The 21,701-nt window shown below is 40.4% G+C and overlaps 1 protein-coding gene and 1 long non-coding RNA gene across 3 annotated transcripts in view; one reads left to right on the forward strand and one right to left on the reverse strand.

The window, feature by feature from the left end:
• CHRDL1 (chordin like 1) overlaps positions 1-2,652 on the forward strand; it is a 32,795-nt gene extending 30,143 nt beyond the window's left edge. For both annotated transcript variants that reach the window (XM_027888384.1, XM_027888383.1), the window contains exon 12: positions 28-2,652. In XM_027888384.1, the coding sequence (XP_027744185.1) occupies positions 28-158 (131 nt within the window). In that variant the 3' untranslated portion in view covers positions 159-2,652. The remainder of the gene's footprint in view (positions 1-27) is intronic.
• Positions 1-21,701, reverse strand: part of LOC114059681 — a 67,938-nt gene that overhangs the window by 5,056 nt on the left and 41,181 nt on the right. The window lies entirely within an intron of this gene.

Genomic DNA, 21,701 nt, shown 5'->3' on the forward strand with positions numbered 1-21,701 from the left:
CTGTCTCCTTTGTGTTTTTGTTTTCAGGCCAGTGGAAAATATTTAGCGAGGGAGAAGCTCAGATCAGCCAAATGTGTGAAAGCAGAGTGTGCAGGACTGAGCTCGAGGATTTGGTAAAGGTTTTGTACCTTGAAAAGTCTGAAAAGGGTCACTGTTGAGGGAGACAGCACTGGAGGGAAAAACACAAGAAAACTTATGAAAACTTGGATCTGCAGCTGGACTGCAGGCTTATTTTGCTTAAGTCAACAGTTGCCCTAAAAACCAAAACTATAATGCAGTAATTATTCACATCATGCACAGCAAATTTGCTGCTTTATGTGTAGTGGTCTGTGCCAACCATTCAAATATCTCCTCCAAAAGACTAGGAGGCTCTGTATTACTGGTGGGGGAAGGAGAAAGAGAGACTGTGCTTTCCCAGAGTTGCATTTCTTTACAAGTTAAAAAGAGAAAACAGAACATTATTATTATCATTATTATTTGGCAAGTTATTCAAACTAATGAGAAGAAGGACACCTAATGAATGTGCAGGAGCTGTGGAGAGCATTATTTCCAGTGCTAAATTTATACCATTTCTGGTGTTGAAATCACTCATGGATTTCTCTTAGTAGTGGAGGAATAATACAAGTGATACAATACTTGTGCTGGAAACATAAAAAGCAGATTTAAACCAACAAACTCCTAAGCAGCCTGCCTTTGGGATGATGTCTTGTAGTTGAGCAAACAAAGTCCATAAACTGAGCAGCAGGTGTTAGTGGCAACCACGATATTTTTGTAGCAATTGGAGCAAATGTTTGCTTTTAAGTGGTTTTCACTGTTTTCCTCCACCCACTTCTCTAAAAATGTGAAGTGTTAGCTCCCTATCACAGCCCTAATAACTTCATTCTTCTGGGCCCTATTAACACATAGGGCCTGATAAACCACCTTCTAAAGTGACAGGGCAGAAGGTAGTAAAGCACATGCAGTGCTTTCAAAACACCTAGAGCGTTAAACTCACAATTAATAATTCCTCCAAAATTGTGACAGGGATTAATTTATTTGTTCTGATTTGTTACAAACCTAATCTTCTGCATTTTTCTGAGAATGACCTCTCACTTCTCACGCTTCAAGAACATCCCTCTCCCATGACAAACAGCAAACAGCTTCAGCAGGCCTTTAGAGCACAACAGCTCTGTGACAACTGTTGTGAAGAAAAACAAACCTGAGAGAGTCTGTTAAATTTAGTATAGCATGTCTACAGTGTGTCTACTTATTCTGCAGAATAAGTGTAAGTATAATTTAAAAACTGTTTTCTCTGAAGAGTCACCAAAATCCTGCCCTGCACCATGGCTTGGGATTAAATCCCAAAATGTGAGTGACTCTGCCTGCTTTTGCTCCCATTTTCTACTCCACAAGCAGACAGGAATACTGCTGTTCAAACACACACTAGGAAACAAAGCTTTATGGAATGGCCTGAGCCAAGGGCTGGGGCTTCACAGGGAGTAAAATCAACAGCGAGAGCAAAGATTTTGAGGTTTGTTATTCTGCCAGTGACAGCACTCCAGGGTGTCCCCATTCCCAAAGGGATGAAGGTGTGGCAGGGGTTGGTACTGGATGCCAAAGGCCTGTTCAGGCAGAGCTTCGCCATCCTGAGGGATCCTTGGCTCCAGCAGCAGGCCCTGGCAGCCCCATCAGCCCCAGAGGCCTCAGGACCAGCTCCTCCAGGGCACCAGGTCCTGCCTGTGCCGCCCGAGCCTCGGGAGCAGTGGGATACAGGGCTTCTCAAGCAAGAGGAGCAGATGAGGAGAACAGACAGGAAGGAGAATGAAAGGCTGAAGGGAATCTGGAGAATACACACAGGGTGAGCTGAGGAGCACCCCGCTGTCCCTAGGCCTGGATGGAGAGCAGGCACAACCTGGGAATACCTGGCCATTTGGAAGTACAGCAAGTTGAAATGCAGGAGCACCTGGCCAGGAGAAGTCCTCTATCACTGTTCATTAAAAGGAGAGCTAAGTGAACTGTCCCACCACCCTTCCACGGGGACTGTAGCTTTCATAAGTCCTGTCCTGGTGTTGGACAGGGGTGTAGCATATCCAAACCAAGGTCCTAAGACCTCACTGCACCAGAGGTTACTGCAGTGTAACTGTAGAAGCAGCAGTTTGGCATCAGCAGCACTCATTGCAGTGGCATCTACTGGGTTGAAATGTGCTGCAGAAGTGTAAAATTTTATTATAAATCTTTAGGAAGAGGTTCTGAGGAACTGTAGTGTCTGGTGAGAAAACCAGCAGTTGATTTCTCACCCAACAGGCATTGTCTGTTTGTAGCAGTAGCTGGTGAAAAAAGACTAAGTGGAAAGTGTACAGTGTTTGTAATTTTTTTTTATGAAGAAGGCAACCTGCTTTTTGTATTTGTGACAGGACAGGTGGAATCCAGATTGTATATTTATTTTATAATAAACACTTTTTAAGAAAAGCAAAAAACAATCATAAGCATAATTTAGTAAAATGTAGTGGCGCGTTTTTCCAGTTTCTGGTCACTTAAGACAACAAAATACACAGTGCCATGTTTGTCATTCTCTTCATGAGATGTCTGTCTGTTACGGTACTTATTTATGTACTTGTATCACTTTGACCTGGTTTGATAAATTAATAAACCCTGACGTTGATAATAAAACAAGATGGTTTGCATATGGTGCTGTCGTGTCAAGATGTTTGGTTTCAGTTTCCCTGTTTGCAGTCTGGCTGCTGCCACCTCAGAGAAGGAAAAGCCACGTGCCCAGCTGGGTGCAGCGTGTGGCTGCCTGCTGGGAAATCAGTACTGAGCTATGGAAGGATCAGACTGGGACATACTCAATTTAATTCAGCTTTAACCTACCCAGCATGCTAAATTTTAGAAACCAAACCACTGCATTGACAACTGAGAGAACAGTACAGGATGTACTTCTTTCTGGGCAATACATACTCTGAAGCTCAAAATAATTGGGGAAATGTTGGTGGAATCTGTCTGTGCTAATGACTAAAAAGAGATGGCTTTCAGAAACATTAAAAAAATATGTAAAACATGACCTCACACATGGCTAGCAGTGTAACAAAAATGGAGAGTGTCAGCCTCGGCAAAGATGAGTGTTCAAAGCAAATCACTTTGAATCAATCAGTACATCAAATCTGAAATCCAGGATGTCCCTGGAAATTCCTAATGAAATTGATTTCTGTTATTTCATGGCACCCTTCACATTTATTTTGACCACCTTTTCATTTTAGCAAGGAATCTGCTACAAGAATCCTTTCCATGAGGACACTCCTTAGGCTCATGTGCTTGCTCTGCTTCCTTAACTATGTGAGGGGTGTTCTCCTTCCTGCTGGTTGCAGATTGAAAATCAGTAACATTCAGGGTTGCAGAGTTGCATCTCCATTGGATGTATACTCTGGATTTCATAATATCCAAATGCTTCTTAGCAGCACACAACACCTTATTTCTCACTTCACTCCTATCCCCCTCTCATGTCACAGGGATCATCTCTGGCTCCACAGGACTCCACAGGCCCAGAGAGGCCGAATACTGAGACCAGAGCCCCCTTCACTGCTGTGCTCTTCTGAAAATAATTACACCTACCCGAGTACAAGAGAAAGAATGTGTCAGCCTAACTAACACTCTCATCTTCCTACACCCTCCATTAAAAAAAAGGTCAAAGCATTTCACAATTCAGATGATGACTCCTTCCAAAATAATTGATAGCACATGAAGTATTTGCGTAATGTTGGTGTGCTCTGGTGCCTATTGTGTTATCCATCTAAGATAAAAGCCAAGATTTTTGTAATTTATTGTGGGAGGGGTGAAAATTTACAAAGTTAATCCCTATTTCCATTTATTGCTTTTGTTTGAGGTTTGAAAAATGTCTTCATCTTCTGATCTGAGGTTTTGGACTGTTTTACTTCTTGGATAAAGTATGTCTGCAACTGCATGAGTATATGAGTGTGAACCCACAACCCTCCCTTCTCACATAACACCAACCCAACTGTGAGCAAGAATGCAAAGCATCCAAAGCAAAAACAAATAATTGATTTTAACTCGGCAAAAGAGTTTTTAATGTAGACACACTGGATGATAGTTCAGCATGTTCACCGAGCCTGATTGCACTACCACTTAAAGTAAAAACTCCCAATCTGTCCTCAAGTGACCTCAGCTCAAGAGACACAGATAGTACATCACACTAAGCTTTACTTATAGGTAACTACTACAAAGAGCACCCATCGTCAGTTATCTCCACACCAAAATCCAATCTATCTCCTATAGATTTTCTCTCCTGTTTCTCCCTTCTTTATTTGTTTGTTTCAGGACCAACACCACAAAATCAGGCGTGTTCAGGCCATGATAAATTCAAACTGCATTCTGTTCCCATTGATGCAAACAGCAAAACCCCCAGTGTCTCTAAGAAGGGTCCCTGGAGGACTCGCACTGATAACACTGTACTGGCACTACACCCGTCATGGTGTGCTCTAGGATTCACTGTGTACCAAAGGCACATTTTACACTTTTCACAGGCAGATTTCCAACCACTTCATGTTCCTTAACCAGGACTGTTGCTCGAGCCTGTTCCTCCCCAGCCCAGTTCACCCCTCTCTGCCAGCAGCTGGGATGGGACAATGAATTGAGTTCTAATTCTGGAGGCAAAAATAGGAGTCAAGTGATGCTGAAGGTTTATGCACTGGGGTATTTTTAATTCCACATTTCTAAATGGGAAGAGTCAGACTTTCCTGTCAACAAATCCAGCTTGACATTAACGTGGCATTTATTCTCCTTTCCTGTACCAAAGTGTTGTGCAGCATGGCCAGGTTGTACCCTGCTAAATACGCACTTTGTGGTGGCTGCAGCTCAACAGAGACTGAAACAGTTCCTACAAAAACTTTTCTCAGTGTACCCAGGGTGGAATGGGAAGTGTTGTAGAAGCATCAAACAAGAAAAGTGAGCTCATGGGCCAGCTTTTTCCTCAGTGAAATAAAAAGACACTATGTAGAAGTATTTATAGTTATGGCTGCATAACTATCCATGAACTAAAAGACAACAGTCACCAACTCATCAATCTTCAGAAAGGTCTTCCTAGAAAAAGGAAGATTTGATTTTAAATGCGGTTCTTTAGTTAACAAAAAAGTATTCTTCGAGACACATGTACAGCTCCAAGTGATGATGTGTTCCAGAAGGCTGGGGTTTGTATCTGAGATCCTATTTTCAATTCTGTGCTATTAGAAAATATTGCCTTGCTTTGAATGCCTTATTATATATTCACATAAGCTAAGTCTCACAAAATCTTTGGGTTTAGGTCAAGCCAGACAGTGACATCCTTTCAAAAAGGGTCCAATGACAACATTAAAAAGCATTAGAGAGTGTTTACAATCAGAACTGATTATCCACTAAGTTTAACTTTGCCATTTATATTAATGCAAACCAGGTGTAAAATTATGCAACCAAATCCTACCAGTAGCCCTTCTCACTCACTTCACACTCTGTGAATTATGATAACCAAGTCAAAACTCAAAAAAAAAAAAAAAAGTGATTTTGAGCTTCAGCAAATGTGCTGGAAATAAAACCCCTGCTGCTATTTTGTTTGAAAGATTTAGTTTATAAATTATGGATTGTCTTCACAAGTGAGAGGAAAACATTTCAGATTTTTGTATTAATTCAGTCTAGAGTCTCTTTTATCCTGCAATCATAAGCAACTGAAAGATTCCATTGATAATAATGGCCAAAGCCCTTGGAGACTCAAGAACTTACAACAGCTTTTCCCACCCTGATTTTTCTTCTTACTTCAAAGTCAGACATTTTTTAAAGACCTTTGCACTGATGAGTCCCTGCTGATGGGACTGGGCGCTTCCCATGACATCAGCTTGTAATAAGTTCCCAAGTCCTTTATAGTCTGCATGTGTTGGGAATTATTTACCCCATCTAAATCATGTCCATGATGAGATCACTCTATCACAACATGAGACAAAACTATCACAACTACCATGCTCAGGACGACTACCACTCACACTAATACATAGAGTGTCTCAGGAAGATGCAGTCACTGACTTACTTTTCAAGCAGGAAGTTAAACCCTAGAGAAACTGAGGAATAGAGAAACTCTTGATAATTGAGAAACAACATTTGCACACTGAATGTTGCAAACTGCAGCTCTTTTTACTGGCCTCTCCATCTTTTTTTTTTTTTTTTTTTTGGCTATGATTAAAATTTTGAAAGGATCATTTGTTAGAACAGTACCTTTAGAATGAAGCTCCAGCAAAATCAATCTACTGAAAGATTCTTGAAGCCAAGAATCCAGTAACAGGCAAATGGGCTTTTCCATTTCTTACACAGCTCAAACATACCAGAAACTCAATTGTTCCCTTAAAATGCGTTTCCCTGTAAATCTGCATAATAGTCTCTGAAAGTTTTTTTGAAACTCAGTAGAAAGAGATACATCAAGTAGGATTTCAAAGAAAATTACCAGCTCAAATTCTGTGTAACCACATTAAAGGGACATCTGACCCAACAGAGGAATGAGCACTTCAATCTGGACAGAAGGCACAGGAAAAAAATTAGGGCAAATATGATATTGTCTGTTATAAGTGCAAGGAGAAAGATTTTTCTCATCTTCCCATTTTTATTTTAAATTGCAGTTTTCAGAGCCATTGCTTATCAACCAATGCTACTCCTGCTGAACAACTTGTGAAATCTTAATAGATTTCCAAACACAAGTTCCCAGGGGACTGCTTAGCCCAGAGGATTAGTAAAGAAAGTAGAGCAGTTGTCACTTAGAGTTCTAGTTCAGGGCAGTGGGCTGAACTCAGCAGACCAGCTTTTATTGTCATCTCAGAAAACACAACCAAAGACCTTGCTTGTAAAAAAAGATTGCCCTGGTCTAATACATGAAAGGCAGTCAAGGGGAAACCCAGGACCTCTTCTGGGGCTGCCTCAATCAGCCAGTGCATCTTAAATCCACTGCTACTGTTCTACAATATGGTACCTAACATATATTACTAAATAAATAGCCAAAAACCAAATACTTCTCAGTTGTGTCAAAGTAACCTGATTTCTATCAAGTGTCTCCTCTCTATCAGCATCCCTCCAGTCCCAGAGCTAAGGACACCTTCTTGTACCTATTCCACTCTGAACAAATTCTGGCAAAACAAGATTTTGTGGCCCAAAAAAAGTAGGAGAGCCAAAATCTGCTTCCTAAGAACTCTTGATGACCTAGCTGGGAGAAACTCTGGAAAATTTCAGCTCTGCTGCCAGGGAAATCACAAAAGGATCCTGGCCCATTTCTGCAAAAACTTGTGAAAAGCCAGTCTGCCCCTGCCAGCAGCGTAACTGTTATTGTCACTAATTGCCAACTGAGAGAGAATCCCAAAAGAAAGTTGGTGATTAGGCTTTGGAGAGCTCAGAATGATGTAATGTTTGACAATGAGCTTTTGACTTAAAGCAGGTAGTCCAACAAGTTGAAAGTGCATTTAGATAAAATATTTTACAGATCAAAAGCTTCGGGTGCCACGTAAACTCTTCAATTTGAAGATCTGACTGTTGCGTAAGAGATGCCAAAATTGGGGAGGAAATGAGAAAATCTGACCTAAGCCCTTCAAAATGAGCTTTTAAATAAGTTAAAACAGATTGTTGTGCTCTTTCTTACACCTTTAATTTTGCCCTACAAGCTAATTACTTTGGATATGCTTACACCTCTTTTCCCCATTATAAAATCTCATTAACTCCTCACTGGAAACTCATCATCTTCCACTATCTTGATAAAACTCATTTTTCCAAAATAATAAATAAAAATAGGGTGAAAACACGCTTAAGGCAGTGATGGAACTCTTTTATGAAGTGAATAGGTGCTGTCTGTGCCAATACAGTCTGTTTAATCACAGCCTAACATTTTAATTATGTATATAGCTAAGCAGATTTGCTTGCATTGGCTTAATTATTCTGCATGATAATATGAACAAAGGGCCTCTGTTAAAGTAATCAACAAGAATTTTAGCTGGCTGAGTTTCCTCAAATGTTCCAAGAGCAATGAAAGATCTGATCATTAAGCATTTACTGCCCCTGAGAGCTATTTTAAACCTGTTCCCTTCATATCACAGCTGGCCTCAAATTCTTTTTATCTGAAAGCCCTGGTAAGGCAGAACAAAAGAGTGTTTCTCGTTTGGAGTGAGCTGTCTGTGTCATCTGAGTGATGTTCACTAGCAGGAGATGTCTATCTTAATGAGCTTTTGGCCAGGAACAGCGCTGCCACTTTCTAACTTTTGTCCAGTTCACAGGGCTCCTGATGCAGGGTGTGCTGGATGTGTTAGAATTGTAAATGAGCCCCAGCGACTGCACATTGCCCGAGGATCCCACAGTAACAATTAAGCAACAGAGGCTGCTCTGGGGGCCTCTCCTGGCAGATAATTGACCCCGACGGGAGCTATGCAGAGAACCCACGCTGAAGGTGAGGACACAGAACACAAGTGAAGGTTCATTATCTTGCAATGAAAGGCAAGTTAGCACCAGTGGGAACTGGGTTTTAAAGGACCAAAGGGTTAAAGCTTTCACTTTTTGGAGGCATTTACCATTAATTTCTCCTTTGCCCAACAGAAGCTGACTGTTCTGAAATACACTCCTTCTTAGTGGGCCCTGGGAAACAGATCAGTGGTAACCACGTAAACCCTCTGAACCCACCCATGGATATGGAAAAAGAGTCCAGGAATGCTAGAAAGCTGTGCAGAATAAGACACAACAATAATAAAGACACGTCTTGATTAAAAAGCTAAACATCCTGCCACTGTAGAAACTTTCCACATAAAATGTGGAAGCTCTGAAAGAAAACCAAGTCAGTGTATCACAAAACACGATCCCTCTGGTACCCTGTGAGAGCTGCAGTCCAATTACTTTCTGATCCCACTTTCCTCTGCAAGCCTCCCTCATCAGCATTTCCCACCACACACACCCTGCTGTCACAGAGATGACACAGCACAGGAGTACCTGCCCTTGCTGCATCTTGAGAGATACAGCTCACCTGCCCCATCGAGGAGATCAGGGATGGGGGAACGGAACAGCAGGGGTCATCCAGTACCACACTGGGCATTTACATATTTTCTACGTGGAGTTGTTTTTCAAATATTTTCTCAGTTAATATTCTCAAATATTAATTTTCTCTTTTTTTTCCCCTAACTTCTTCTTTAATAAAATTTGCCAAAATGTTGGTGATAAGCACAGAAAGAAAGAATTCAGGAAGCTCTAAAAACCTGTTAGCTTATTAAGCGAGAGGCAGGTTTACTGGGGGAACAGGAAGGACAGCTGGACTTGCAGGCAGCCCCATGGAGTATCTGTTTCATCCATGTGACTCCAGCAGAAGCTGTAGCACTACCTGTCACCGTGTCACCACCACACCTAATTCAATCACACCTCCAGCCTGTATCAATGTGATATTTCTCCAATGCAGTGCCATTTACTCCTGAATCTGCACTCTTGTTTTGCTCTCAGCCTTCTGCCTCTGGTGCTGCCCAGCTGTGTCAGCCCTACACATTCACCCTCAATTCCCTGTCCCCGTCACTCCTGGTAACAGGTCTTATCATTTTCCTTAGGCTTATCATTCCTCCCTGCTTTCCAGTTCCTCTGCCCCTCAGACTGCAAAGCACATTCCTTTGAAACATCTTTTTTAGGCAGTTGATCATATCTGTGAAAAGGCAGTGGTGATAGATGATCTTTTTGAATAAACTTGTGCCAAAAAGAATGAGCACTGCTGAAGGGAGAAAGTGTGCTGTCACATTGTTCAGTGGGGAGGTATCAATCCCACCAGCCTGTCCTGCTATTCAAGACAGCATCTCTAGGTGACAGTCATACTGTTAACACGCTACATCATTAAACAAGTCAGTAATAAATATGTATTTTTCAGTTCTCACTCATTAATGAAGTCAAAGCCATGCTAGAACTGACGATTCACAGGATCTTACTTCCTTCATCTATATTCTGGTCCAGTCCCTGAAGCTTTTCCCTTACCTCATCTGCATTTTTCCTCATTATTTTCTCCTTCCACAAATTCAATTAGCTTGGCCACCAACTCAGAAATGCCAAAGGCTACTGGAGAACAGTGTGGGGCTTTCTTCTGTCATCTTATTGGCAAGGATTGCTGTTAAAAAGCCTGAAAAATAAAAGGAGAAATAAAATGAGGCAAAACAATGACTGAAACTCCTACAATGCACCTGTGGTTTTAGAGAGCTGGGTGTTTGTGAGTGGTTAGTTTGCTTTCCTCAAATCTGCCCTTTTGAGACGTAGACACTCACTCCTGGCAGGAGATGGTGAGAAGGAAGGAAGCAGAACTTTTACAGCTGTGCAGATGGCAAACAGGAGGGAAGGGTCTCTAATGGAAAAGAAAGGGTGAAGAAACCACCACTCCAGTCTTGTCTTGTGTCTTGCTGCAGAACTACGGTTGAATGACTTTGCAAATTCTTGAGCAGTTTCCTTCATTGTTTGCTTTCATGCAAGCTGTGGGCTTGGCTGCCGTGTTTGGTTTGCTTCCTCTGTAGGGTGAACCTGACTTCCAGACATATTTCCATTACCACAGTAATTAAAATGGACTATGAAATATTCACAGCCACATGCCTGGTCACAGCAAAAAAAACCAAAAACCACCCTTAAAATGTTCTCAAAGGCGAACATCTATGGCACAGTAAGGCCATGATGCCCCTGGGAAGAAGGGCAGGTAACAGATCTCTACCAGTCCTACCCTGAGAGCTACACTGGGCCAAGCCCCAGCTTTTACAGCTCAGCTTTCACTGTTTTCAAGCAGATCGTCCCCAGCACATGGTTAAACAAACAAACAAGACATCTCAAACTTCACTGTGGTTTCACTCCAAAAATGCAAATCCCAGATTTTATCTGCATCATCAGATTTCATTTTGGGGGGTCCAAAAATATCCACAAAGCTCTGGAAACATCAGAACCTCACCAGAAAATGCAAAGAGAAGTATTTTCTCATACTTGTCCATTCCTCTGGCTTGCAATTTCCAAAAAACTGGGGCTAACACAAGAGTTCTCCCACTGAAGTTGTTTTTATGTAATTCACATTCATTTAATAATCCTGGCATATGAAAATATAGCTCTGTATTAGATGCATTCTGATTTTCATTTCGAGCCAATTATAGAATTAATCACCCTTGATTTGGGGAGAAAACAATCCCAGTTCTCTGTAGTGGATTTGCCTCGATACGCAGAGAAAGTCAGCAAGAGGTTCCCCAGAAAAACAGGTATGGATGTGATGTAAAAGTGCCACTATGTTAATGTCAAACAGTTACCACCAGGAACTATCTACACCCCAAGATCTTAACCAAAGCTTGCTTTTCTCCTCATTTGATCTAGTGAGTAGCAACAAATTCAAAACTGGTAAAAAAAAAAATTTCTTCTGCCAGCAGTCTTTGAAACCTTGTGGCAGGAGACCACACACAGGAATCCAGGGTGTTAAAAATAGATTAGAAACTTATGTGAGGAAGAAAATCAATATTTAAACCCCTAATCATTTCATTTTTATAATGTGGCAGCAAGGAAGAAGCAAATATGAACTGATTTCTGGCAGTAGGCAGTGTTAACATTCTGGCTTCATTTTCCATACACAGATCTACCAAAATAGAAACAACCATTAAAGCAGTTTAAAAAAATAAACTTGCTTTCACTACAGATCATAACACTTCTCCCCACCCTGAAAAAACATCCTTTTATTTGTCAAGTCAAGAAAAAAGGTCACGACAGTTTTCATAAAATTTGGACCATTTTCAGCCAGCTCTAACAACGACAAATGACAGCTGAGAGCTGGAAAGCCGGTGCAGGAGGGAGGGAGAGCTCTGCACTGAGGGATTCACCCTCTCCTGTATTTGCATTTCTGTATTATTGCTATTTTATGTGTTTAGAAAAGAATTTATACACATAGACATCCAGCCCTAAATTTATGCCTGCTTTCAGGCACTTATACCTCTGTGTCTCCTGCCTGTCCTTCCAGTTCTTCCTTAATAACTCCATCCTATCTGGGTTAATTTCTGAAAAAGCCCCAACTATAGTTTCTAGAAATTTGTGAAAAATACAACATTGATCCTGCCTCTCTCCACCCCATTTCCTTTTCTGACTGTGCTGGTTTTGGCTGGGATGGGTTAATTTTCTCCATAGTAGCCGGTATGGGCCTGGAATTTGGATTTCTGCTGGAAACAATGTTGATAATTGAGGGATGTTTTCCTGATTGCTGAGGAGCAGCTTACACTGAGTCGAACCCTTTTCTGTTCCACCCCAGTGAGGAGGCTGGGGGTGCACAAGGACTCGGGAGGGGACACAGCTGACCCCGCTGACCCAGGGGACATTGCAGACCACAGGACCTCGTGCTCAGCAATAAACTGGGGGGCAAGAAGGAGAAGAGGGGGGGGCACCAGAGCTGCCCTGCTGTGGGTAATGCTGAGAGCCCAATGGAAGCTGAGCAGCAACCCCCTGAGAGAACCAAGCACTGGGAAGCCAACCACGTTCTGAAGATGGCAACGTGACTCCCAGAGCAAAATCCTCTTCTTTAAAAATGAATCTTCCCCCAGTGTCTCAAATTAGAGACCCAAAGAATTAATAAATCTGCAGCACTAATATTCAGCTTCCTATTTTCACTAGTAGCAGCTTTTGCAGGGATAATTTAATTCTTCTGTTTCATCTAGCATTGAGGTTTGTAAACTCCTTTGAGGATCCCTACCAGGAATTCATCAACATGAAGGATATATACTGGGAAGATCATAATCAAGTCAATCAAGGGGAGAAATTCAAAAGCTTTGCCACTAAAGGAATCAAACATAAAAGCCTCCCTGGGGGGGAAGAGGTTTATGTACCATGCCTGGCCTATGTTAAGAAAATTAAAACTCGTTTCACAACATAAAAGAGCCAAAGTGTCAAGTCACTAAAACCAGTTTCCAGTACAGATGCCCTTTTCCAGACTGGTTTATGAGGGAAATACAAATTTATAATACACTTAAAGAAACACAACTGACAAAAACATAACTAAGGGATATATACAAGGCAGACAGCACAGAACATAAATTAAACAAGGACAATTTAAATGCAATTTAGCAGCCGTCCATGTTGCTATAACGAAGAACACTTCTGTTTATATACATGGCAAACTTCTTACTTTTTTCAAAGGAAATATTTGCAGAGCAGATACTTTTTAGTATCTGCCTAACATAAGAGTTGAGGTCTGCTGTTATTATATCCCAGAGTACTATTCAGATAAGGGTAGCAGTGCATGAGAAAGGGAATCCAGACTGCTGCTGGGGAATGTGTGTCAGTGAATAAAAAATGGACTTGGGTTTGCTGCTTTTTGGTTCTCTCGGAATAGGTAATTCTCCTCTTCCCTACCACACATTCAGCAGTTTTGTTTGGAAAGCCTGAATATTTAAGGTGACACATATTTTAAATAAATAGTTCAGAGCAGGATGGAAAGAAATCAGTTTTCTGAAGAAGGTTGTCAGTGTTCTCCAGAAAAGGAGAACAGGGTATAACTGATTGTTACAGGGTGCATGTCAAAAAACAAGGTATCACTTTTCCTTGCATGCAAAAAGGATCATCTACCAGTTCCTTTCCAAAACTGTCATTCCCCTTTGAAACTGTGTCATATAGAGGACTGAGCAGAAATGAAATAGAAAATTTGACTGAACAGAAAAATGGGGCTTTTTAAACCTGCAGAAATAAGATGAGCCCTAATTTTACGTTAGTAGAGTTTTGGGAAATGCAGCTATAGAACTGGCTAAACATTTTGTTACCTCCAAGAAGAGCCATAAAGAACCTGGTGGAGATTTTTCAAAGGTGCCTTAGGGGATGGATGTCTAATCCCCATTAAAATTAACAAAAACTGGCTCCTCGAGCCCAGTCAATGGCTTTGAAGAATCAGCTCCGTGGGGGTACTATGGAGTATCAAAGGGCAGGGATGAGTTGGATGGTTAACTGCATCCCATGGGAGGCACTGATTGTTCATCTGAATAAAAAGGAAGTGGGGGGGAAAGATGACAAAACCAACAAAAATAATAATAGAGATTGAGCTCAATACCCAGATAGATTTTCCCCATGGGCTTTAATAATTTCAAACATTGTGGAAGGTTTTCTAATGGTAACTGGAATTTTGTGACTGAACTAAAGACTGAGATCTTTTTGGTGTGATGATACAATGTAGCAAATCATTATTGGCTAAACTCAGTTACTTATCTATAAGTGTTTCAATTTCCCCATTTAATTCTCTTAAGATAAAAGGCAAGCTATTAGATAGTAAGAAAGAAACCAAATTAATTAAAATGTGAATGTAAGTGGTGAGAACTTCCAACGACCCAAATAACAGCTGCACTAAGGTTGAATTTTATTTTTTTGTTTGTTTTTGTGAACATTATTAATTCTGAGCACTTTTAAACAATTTCCACCAACTGGACTTAAAAAGTATTTTTAATTTAAGACCTTGTATTATTATAAATGTTTATGAACTGCTGTTCTTATTAAGAACTGATAATATCCATGGCAGAAGGGTTGGAAGTAGATGATCTTTAAGGTCCCTTCTAACCCAAACCATTCTATGATTCTCTGGTTCTACAATAAAACTTAAGAGGCAGCAACTTAAAAAATTGATAAACTTCAATCCAGAACAAGAATCACTAGAACTTGGAGACACAGGACATATTTGAAGAAAAGGTTTAAATAAGTACATGAATAAAAATATCAACAGTTCCATAAGATTGGATCAACAGTTCATATTCAGGAATTTGTTATCATTTCTTCAGGTGGGATTCCCAAAAAACACGCTGAGTATGGGCAGCACATTCTGTTTCCCCAGCATTTACAGGAAGAAAATTCTTCCCTAGAAAGACTCCCAGAACATAAGATAAAATGGCTTCTTTTGAGATTCTGTACAAAGTCTTTTTCTTTTAGCCTCTTTCAAGATTTGGAGGGGGTGTTTGTTGAAATGCAGAAAACTACACATGAAATGAAATGGGAGCTTTGACAGTATTAAGTTTCCCTTTCAATTAAACACCTCCTGCCTTCTTAGACAACCCACACTCAGTAGAAGCATTTCACTCAGCTTTTCTTCTGACCTCTGGTTTAAGGGTTTTATTTCCACAGAATAAAATGAGAGTGGGTCCATACTTAGGTGCCAAATTGGGGTGAAAGTCACCACAAAAACATGAATAATGCTCAGCATTCCCAGCAGTAAATTAAGTCTAACTAAACAAGCCATGGCAAACGGAGTAAACTCACACTCTAAGGTGGATGTTCACACAGAAGGCAGCTATAAACTGAGTGTGGCCTGCAAATCAATCAGCCCCCTGCCTCTACCTAATGAGACCCTTTTCTTTATTGCATTTTTATAGACTTATAAAAGCAGCATAGGATGGATTATATGGGCTGTCTGTCTACCCTGTCCATCTGTGGCTCTGCCATTGGTGTTCACCCCCACAGGCCAGGATAGTCCTGGACAGGGGTTGGAACTTAAGGGAATATGGAGGTGACTGAGAGAGTTTTAAATAAATAACAGAACAACAGCAGACATAGAACCACCTCCCCACTAAAACACGGATTTCAACAATGCCAGTTTGTAACAAGGACTGTAAAATCAAAATGAGTCAACAGGAAAACTCCTCCACAAATGCAGCACGACACTTCAATAGCCTTTGTGTGAGTGTGTGTGAATGTCAGTCCTAATTCACGTTAAAAACACTGACAATTTCTCAGAACTCCAAATGGAACATAATTACTTAAAAAATCAGGTTCTGTTCTATTGGGGTAGAATTATTCCAGAGTTCTAGGATAATGACTTCATTTAACATGCATTGCACCAAAGCCATTTCTGGAGCTATTCCCACAGAATCAAAGCTTTCCTGTTCACGTAACTCATTTTTGTGATTCTTTACTTTGTCAGTGTTGCTGTAAACAATGTGCTGCCCATGGCAGGGAGGGGAGAGGAGAGATTGTTTAAGGAAAAATAGTCATCCCTCCACAGAATTTTGTAGTTACATTTACCAGCTGCATATGTGTTCTGATAAACTGCCAAAAAGGCTCACTATAAAGCAACACTCCTTTAAAGTTTTAATCCCTATTAAAGGAAATTATCTGGACTCTCTCCAGAAACATTCTGGTGGGGGAGAAAGGGGCAAAAGCTTCCGCAGAAGATCAAATGTTGTTGGTTATAAATTCATTACCAGTATAGCTGCTAACTTCAGTAAATTAACAGGGAACTTTTATTACATCCAATCAAGGTCTTGTTAAAGATAACAAGTTCTTTTCATTCCTTGTATTTGTATAACAGTCACTTTTCTGGAACTCATCAAAGCTCGTGGTGAATCCATGTGAAAGTACGACTCTCCCTTTTAACTGCTTTTAAAAAAAATAATGAAACCTTATGATCACAGTGAAAATGCACTGATTATGTTAAAAATATTCCAAAACAAAAGATTGGGAATTATAGAGAAATCTTCCCCAGTGTCAGCAAAGAGACTGATATTCTATAGCAGAAGAGTCCTAAAATGATGAGTTTTTCCACAGTTGTTTTTTATTTTGTTTGTACAGGAGAAACTTAGTTAAACAGTCTCTAGGAAATCTGATAGTGCAACAAAGATCCATTATGGTTTGACTTGAGAGCAGGCATTCATTCAAATATTAATTGCTAAAAAGCTATTTTACATAATCAGTTCGACCATATGATGATTATGCTAAGAATCCTTTTTTTTATCAAATAACCAAAAGTAGGAGGGAAGAATGTTTTGCTTTGAAGCTTCTCCCTAATAATACATTTTACAGCAAGTTAAGGGTTTTATAAAAGATAACTACTTCAAAAGCAAATATTTTGGTGACAGGCTGTTGTACTGAGTTCCCTTTCTTACATGCCATGCTCTAAATACATATTTTTCATGCATTTCTTTTGTCTGCTGTCCAACAGTACCAGTGATGAAAGAAACCTTTCTGGAAACTATTTAAGAAAGTTCCAGTGCCCACTGAAATCAATGTCTAGACTGGATTAGTTTAAGATGAGAAGTTTTCCTATAAAACTTAAAATTATCCCTACAATAAAGTATGATAAAAGCATACACAATTGATGAGAGTCATCATTTTAAACAAGGCAATGCAAAACAGTTTTTCTCAGTCCCACCCCTCTCTAGCAGTACTAAAAGAAAATAAAGCCAAATGGATAATGTGTGTCTTTTAAGGCAATCAACTAAAAATCCTTCTAATATACAGTAATGTACTTCCACATTTTTAAACATTTTTTCCTACACTCAATCAGTAGCTTATTGCTTATTACTAATACTGCTTGAAGCCCTTTGTTCTAACAAGCTATTCAAGTAGAAGCTTTTACTGAAAGTGCAGTTCTTTTGTTTATTTCTTTTCCATGTCTTTTGGCCAAAATGAAATACTCATGCACAGAGAAGCTGAACATGAAGATGGTCATTTCTTCTCCTCCCAGTAGGACACAAGTTGTATCTGGGCAGCTTTCCACTGTCTGTTGTCCCAGCATAGAAGTGTTTGAAAATCCTCTGTAGAGGCACAGTCCAAAAGTCAAGAGGTGAAGCTGAGAGAGCAGCCACCTGCAGTCTTTTTATTTCTGCATAATATCAAATACATTAGACTTAAAATGTTCTTGGACAGCTCTAGCATCCTGTAATTCCCATGTAATGCATCCCTCCTCCCCGAAGCAGTCTAAGGTTCATTGGCTCTGCTTAGATAAAACAGTCACTGGTAATAACCAACATTCTGTAATGAGCTGATGGAAGGCCTGAGGAGCAGCACTGTGGCTCAAGGCACAAGCACTCCTTTGCCACAGGAGAATCAGTGCTGAATGCTGCCACTGACCTTCTGCTGATACTCAAACAGTCACTTCATCTTTGTGACATCTCCTTTGTCCTCAGCAGACCAAGGAAGGAAGAGTTCTGGAGTTCTGCTGCTGTTTTCGGGCTGGTTTGGCCCTTGCTCTTAGCCTGGGTGTCTCAGCTACCTCAGAAGATGATCAGAGCAGCTTTTTCCTCAGAGCCACACTGCTGGCACTGTGTTACAGCACTGGTCAGCCACACTGCTGGCACTGTGTTACAGCATTGGTCAGCTTATGTTTGCCCTCCTATCCTGGATTGTTCCCTGCAGAGTCTGTGGCTGCCATTCCTTCAGCAACAGGACAAGAGGACACGGCCTCAAGCTGTGCCCAGGGAGGTTCAGGTTGGACATCAGCAGGAATTTCTCCATGGAAAGTGTTGTTAAACATTGGAATGAACTGTCCAGGCAGGTGGGGGAGTCGCCAGCCCTGGTGGTGTTCAAAAAATGACTGGACATGGCACTCAGTGCCATGGTCTAGCTGACCAGATGGTGATCAGTCAAGGGTTGGACTTGATGATCTCAGAGGTCTTTTCCAACCTAAATGGTTCTGAAATTCCTGAGTAACACACACTATCTACTTGGACAAGAGCAAGTACTGGGGTAATTCACCTTGGTACACAAAGAGAGAAAAGTCCTGGATACAAGGTGAGATTTAAGAGGTGAAAACAGGTGTCCCATGTACACCCAAGTGTCCCACATTTTTCACTGAACAGGAAAAGCTGAGCTCAGGCTGAGCTGAGCTCACTGCCCTGACATTTCTGGATGATGCAGGTTCCTTGCAGACCCAGGACACAAGATGCTGCTCTGTCACTGCAGAACTGGGTCTCTCCTACAACGTAAGAGGTTCTGCAGGACACAGCAAGGCAATACCTGTATTCAGTAAGTGGGTCCTTCCTGCCACAGTCACAACGAGACCCAGGAAGGATGAAAAACAACAGATACCTAACTTTGGAAAAAACAAAGGAGCTGAAACAAAGTTGTCCAGAAAAGATAAGGATTGATGATGGAAGAGGAATCAGAGAAAAGGAAGACAAAGTGGACTCTGTTCACAAAAATCTCTCTTCAACATCATCACAATAAATTGGCCCTGTGTGCCAGAAGCTGCCATAAATTAGATATGTTTACTCTTTATCTGTGTTTAAACAAATCTGCTGTCATCTAAGTTTGGTGACACATGATCTATAACACCAAGATAATTCACTCAACTTCCCCTTTAGAAGCAGGCCCTTGTTTCAGCAGCAGCCAAGGCTGACACACATTCTCCTTGGGCTGGGGACTGTTCCCTTCTTCAAAACAAGCAAAATGTCAGGAAAGCTACTCTGCCACAGTTGACACGTAACAAAATATATTGAAGATTTTTCTCGCAGCAGCAGGCAGAAAGAAACAAAATCATGCCACTCCCCAAACAAAATACAACACGAGGATTTGTTTTCTGTATTAAAAACTAAAAAATGTAACAGCCTATGAACATAAAATATTAAATAATAAGTTATATATAAGGTTGGTAACAACATCCATACATACATTTCCTCCTTTGAACCATAGATTTATTGGCTGATGCAGGATAATTATTCCCCACCTTGTACAAGTCAGAAGAACAATCTCAGCCACTGATATTTATCATGTGTTCAAATACTGATTCAAATTTGAACGTTTAAAACTGGTAAAAAATGACCTTAATTGTTATATAAAAATGTTTCCTCCTAGTACCAACAGCAATTACACATCATTAAATATAAGCTAAATCTCCTATGGGGTTTTTTTTCTGCTTTATTTGTTTGCTTTGTTTCTGTGCTCGTGTTCCATCCCAATAAATTCCTTGGCCAAATTAGTCACTGTTATCTCTTTTAAGAATCATTTCATAATTAACCAAATAGGAAAAAAAAAAAATCAGGTTGTTTCCAATTCTCTAAAACCCAATCCTACCCACCCACTCCAACATCTGCAGATGGTAAGCACAGTGTGTCTCTTCACTAATATCAAGAATGTCAGTTAACGTCTACATACAATAATCTTTTGATCTATACTGGACTATCTGTAAGGGCCAGTTCTGCAGTCATTGCTCAGGCAAAGCTGACTGGAGAACCAAAGAGAGCTGAGCTCAGTTAAAGGCTGGAGCTCTTTGCTCTTGGCAGTGGGAGCAGTGGAAGAGCCTCACAAAAATCAGCAGCATTAGGGGGCATTTGCCTTTGCCTTCAGCAGCTGCAGGAAGGTGTCTCAGCTCTGGGACTCAGCCCTGTCTCAGCAAAGCAACTGCTTGTGGCAATACAAGAACAAATTTTCTGTGGAGCCAAGAGGTTTCAGTAGGAACTGGTTATGTTCTGCCGCTGTTTCAGTGTCTCTTAAAATTTCAGAAGGCACAATAATTAAGAAGGAATAAAGTGTGAGAGGTATTAAGGACTGTTCGTCTCAAGCATTTAAAAAATAAGTCAAATCTAAATACGCTTTTTAATTGACCTTGGGCTTTTTTAAACTGCTTTCAAGTCTCTGAGGTTTGTGTTTTTGAGTTTTTCTCACAATATGGGGCTCAACTACTTCTTCTGTAAACTAAGACACTTGTAAAATCAAATTATTCTAGGAACTGAGGCCTTAGGAAAAAAATGCTAAAAATCATCCCCAAAAATTAGTCATTTCTGTTTGTCCTACAGATTCATGATTACCTTCCATGGCAGTTCAAAGACAGAGAAATGAAAATTCGTTTCCTGAAATATGGAATTTCTTTTTATAATGCTTATCATTCTGTTTATTTCAACTTCTGCAGGTTTCATTTTGTATTTACAAAAGCCCTGGCTACAGAACCACATTAAACCAGGGGTTTTTCCTCCTAATGGATAAGACCAGGAAGGTGATTGCTGTTGGGTTGGGTGGTTTAGAGAACAAGCTCCCTCCAGACATGTTCTTTTGAGGAATGCTGCTGCATCATTGCAGAGTAAAGAGATGCAAGAAAATGTGGGTTTCTGTGCCCCAAGGGTGGTGATTGCAGTCACTCACTGAAGGCTGAGCAGACTGTATTTCATCGGTTGATGGTTATTCCCAGAACATGCAATTAAAATGCAGCTGTTCATTAGCAAAACGATACACTTCGGTTGCATAAGGAAGGGGCAAATAAAAGGGTCAGTTTTGGTCCAAAGTCAGTCTGTGAATAAATGCTGGATAGGAGATTTGAAATACATTTTGATAACCTGCTATAAAGAGGCAAAACTTGAGCCAAGAGCAACAATAAGGTTCTGAAAGTTGAAAACATGACAGAAACACACTGAATTTAGCTCGAAATAAATATGTACCCTAAAAGACATGAAGTCTCATAAACTGCTATTTATGCAAGATTTAAAAATTCACAGAAGAATTAAAGGGCAGATTATCACTTCCACACAGACTTTTATTATTGCTGTATCAAACCAGAAGCCTCCCAAACCGCCAGGTTCATTCCTGGTTTAAGGACAGTTTTATTTACTGCAATATGAAAATGACCTTTTTGCAAATATAGAGTATGGTATGGGGGTTGATCTGGTTGTTACCTAAATTAAGAAGAGAAAACCACTTGCTAGTAGGCTTTTTATTCATCTTCTTATTCAACACTGACTCCCATTCCTTACATGTCAGTAAAAATTGCTGTTGGGAGTTGCATTCAGAAAGAGGAGACTGGTTTATCTATTGCCCTAACCCTAATCCATCCATACCTCTAAAAATTATGTGCACTCTCACTTCCAGCTCATTCTCTGTCAAATATCAGTATTTAGAACAGCCATTTACATTTTGATATTAAGCCATGCTTATTTAGACAAAGCTCCTCAGAGACCTGACTTGCCAAGGTCACCTAACGTGTATAAATTCCTACGTCAGAGGCCATATTATGA

This window comes from Empidonax traillii, unplaced genomic scaffold, assembly GCF_003031625.1.
Source record: "Empidonax traillii isolate 1590-97213 ecotype Southwest subspecies unplaced genomic scaffold, ASM303162v1 scaffold237:size1322474, whole genome shotgun sequence".
In the NCBI taxonomy this organism is placed as follows: Eukaryota; Metazoa; Chordata; class Aves; order Passeriformes; family Tyrannidae; genus Empidonax; species Empidonax traillii.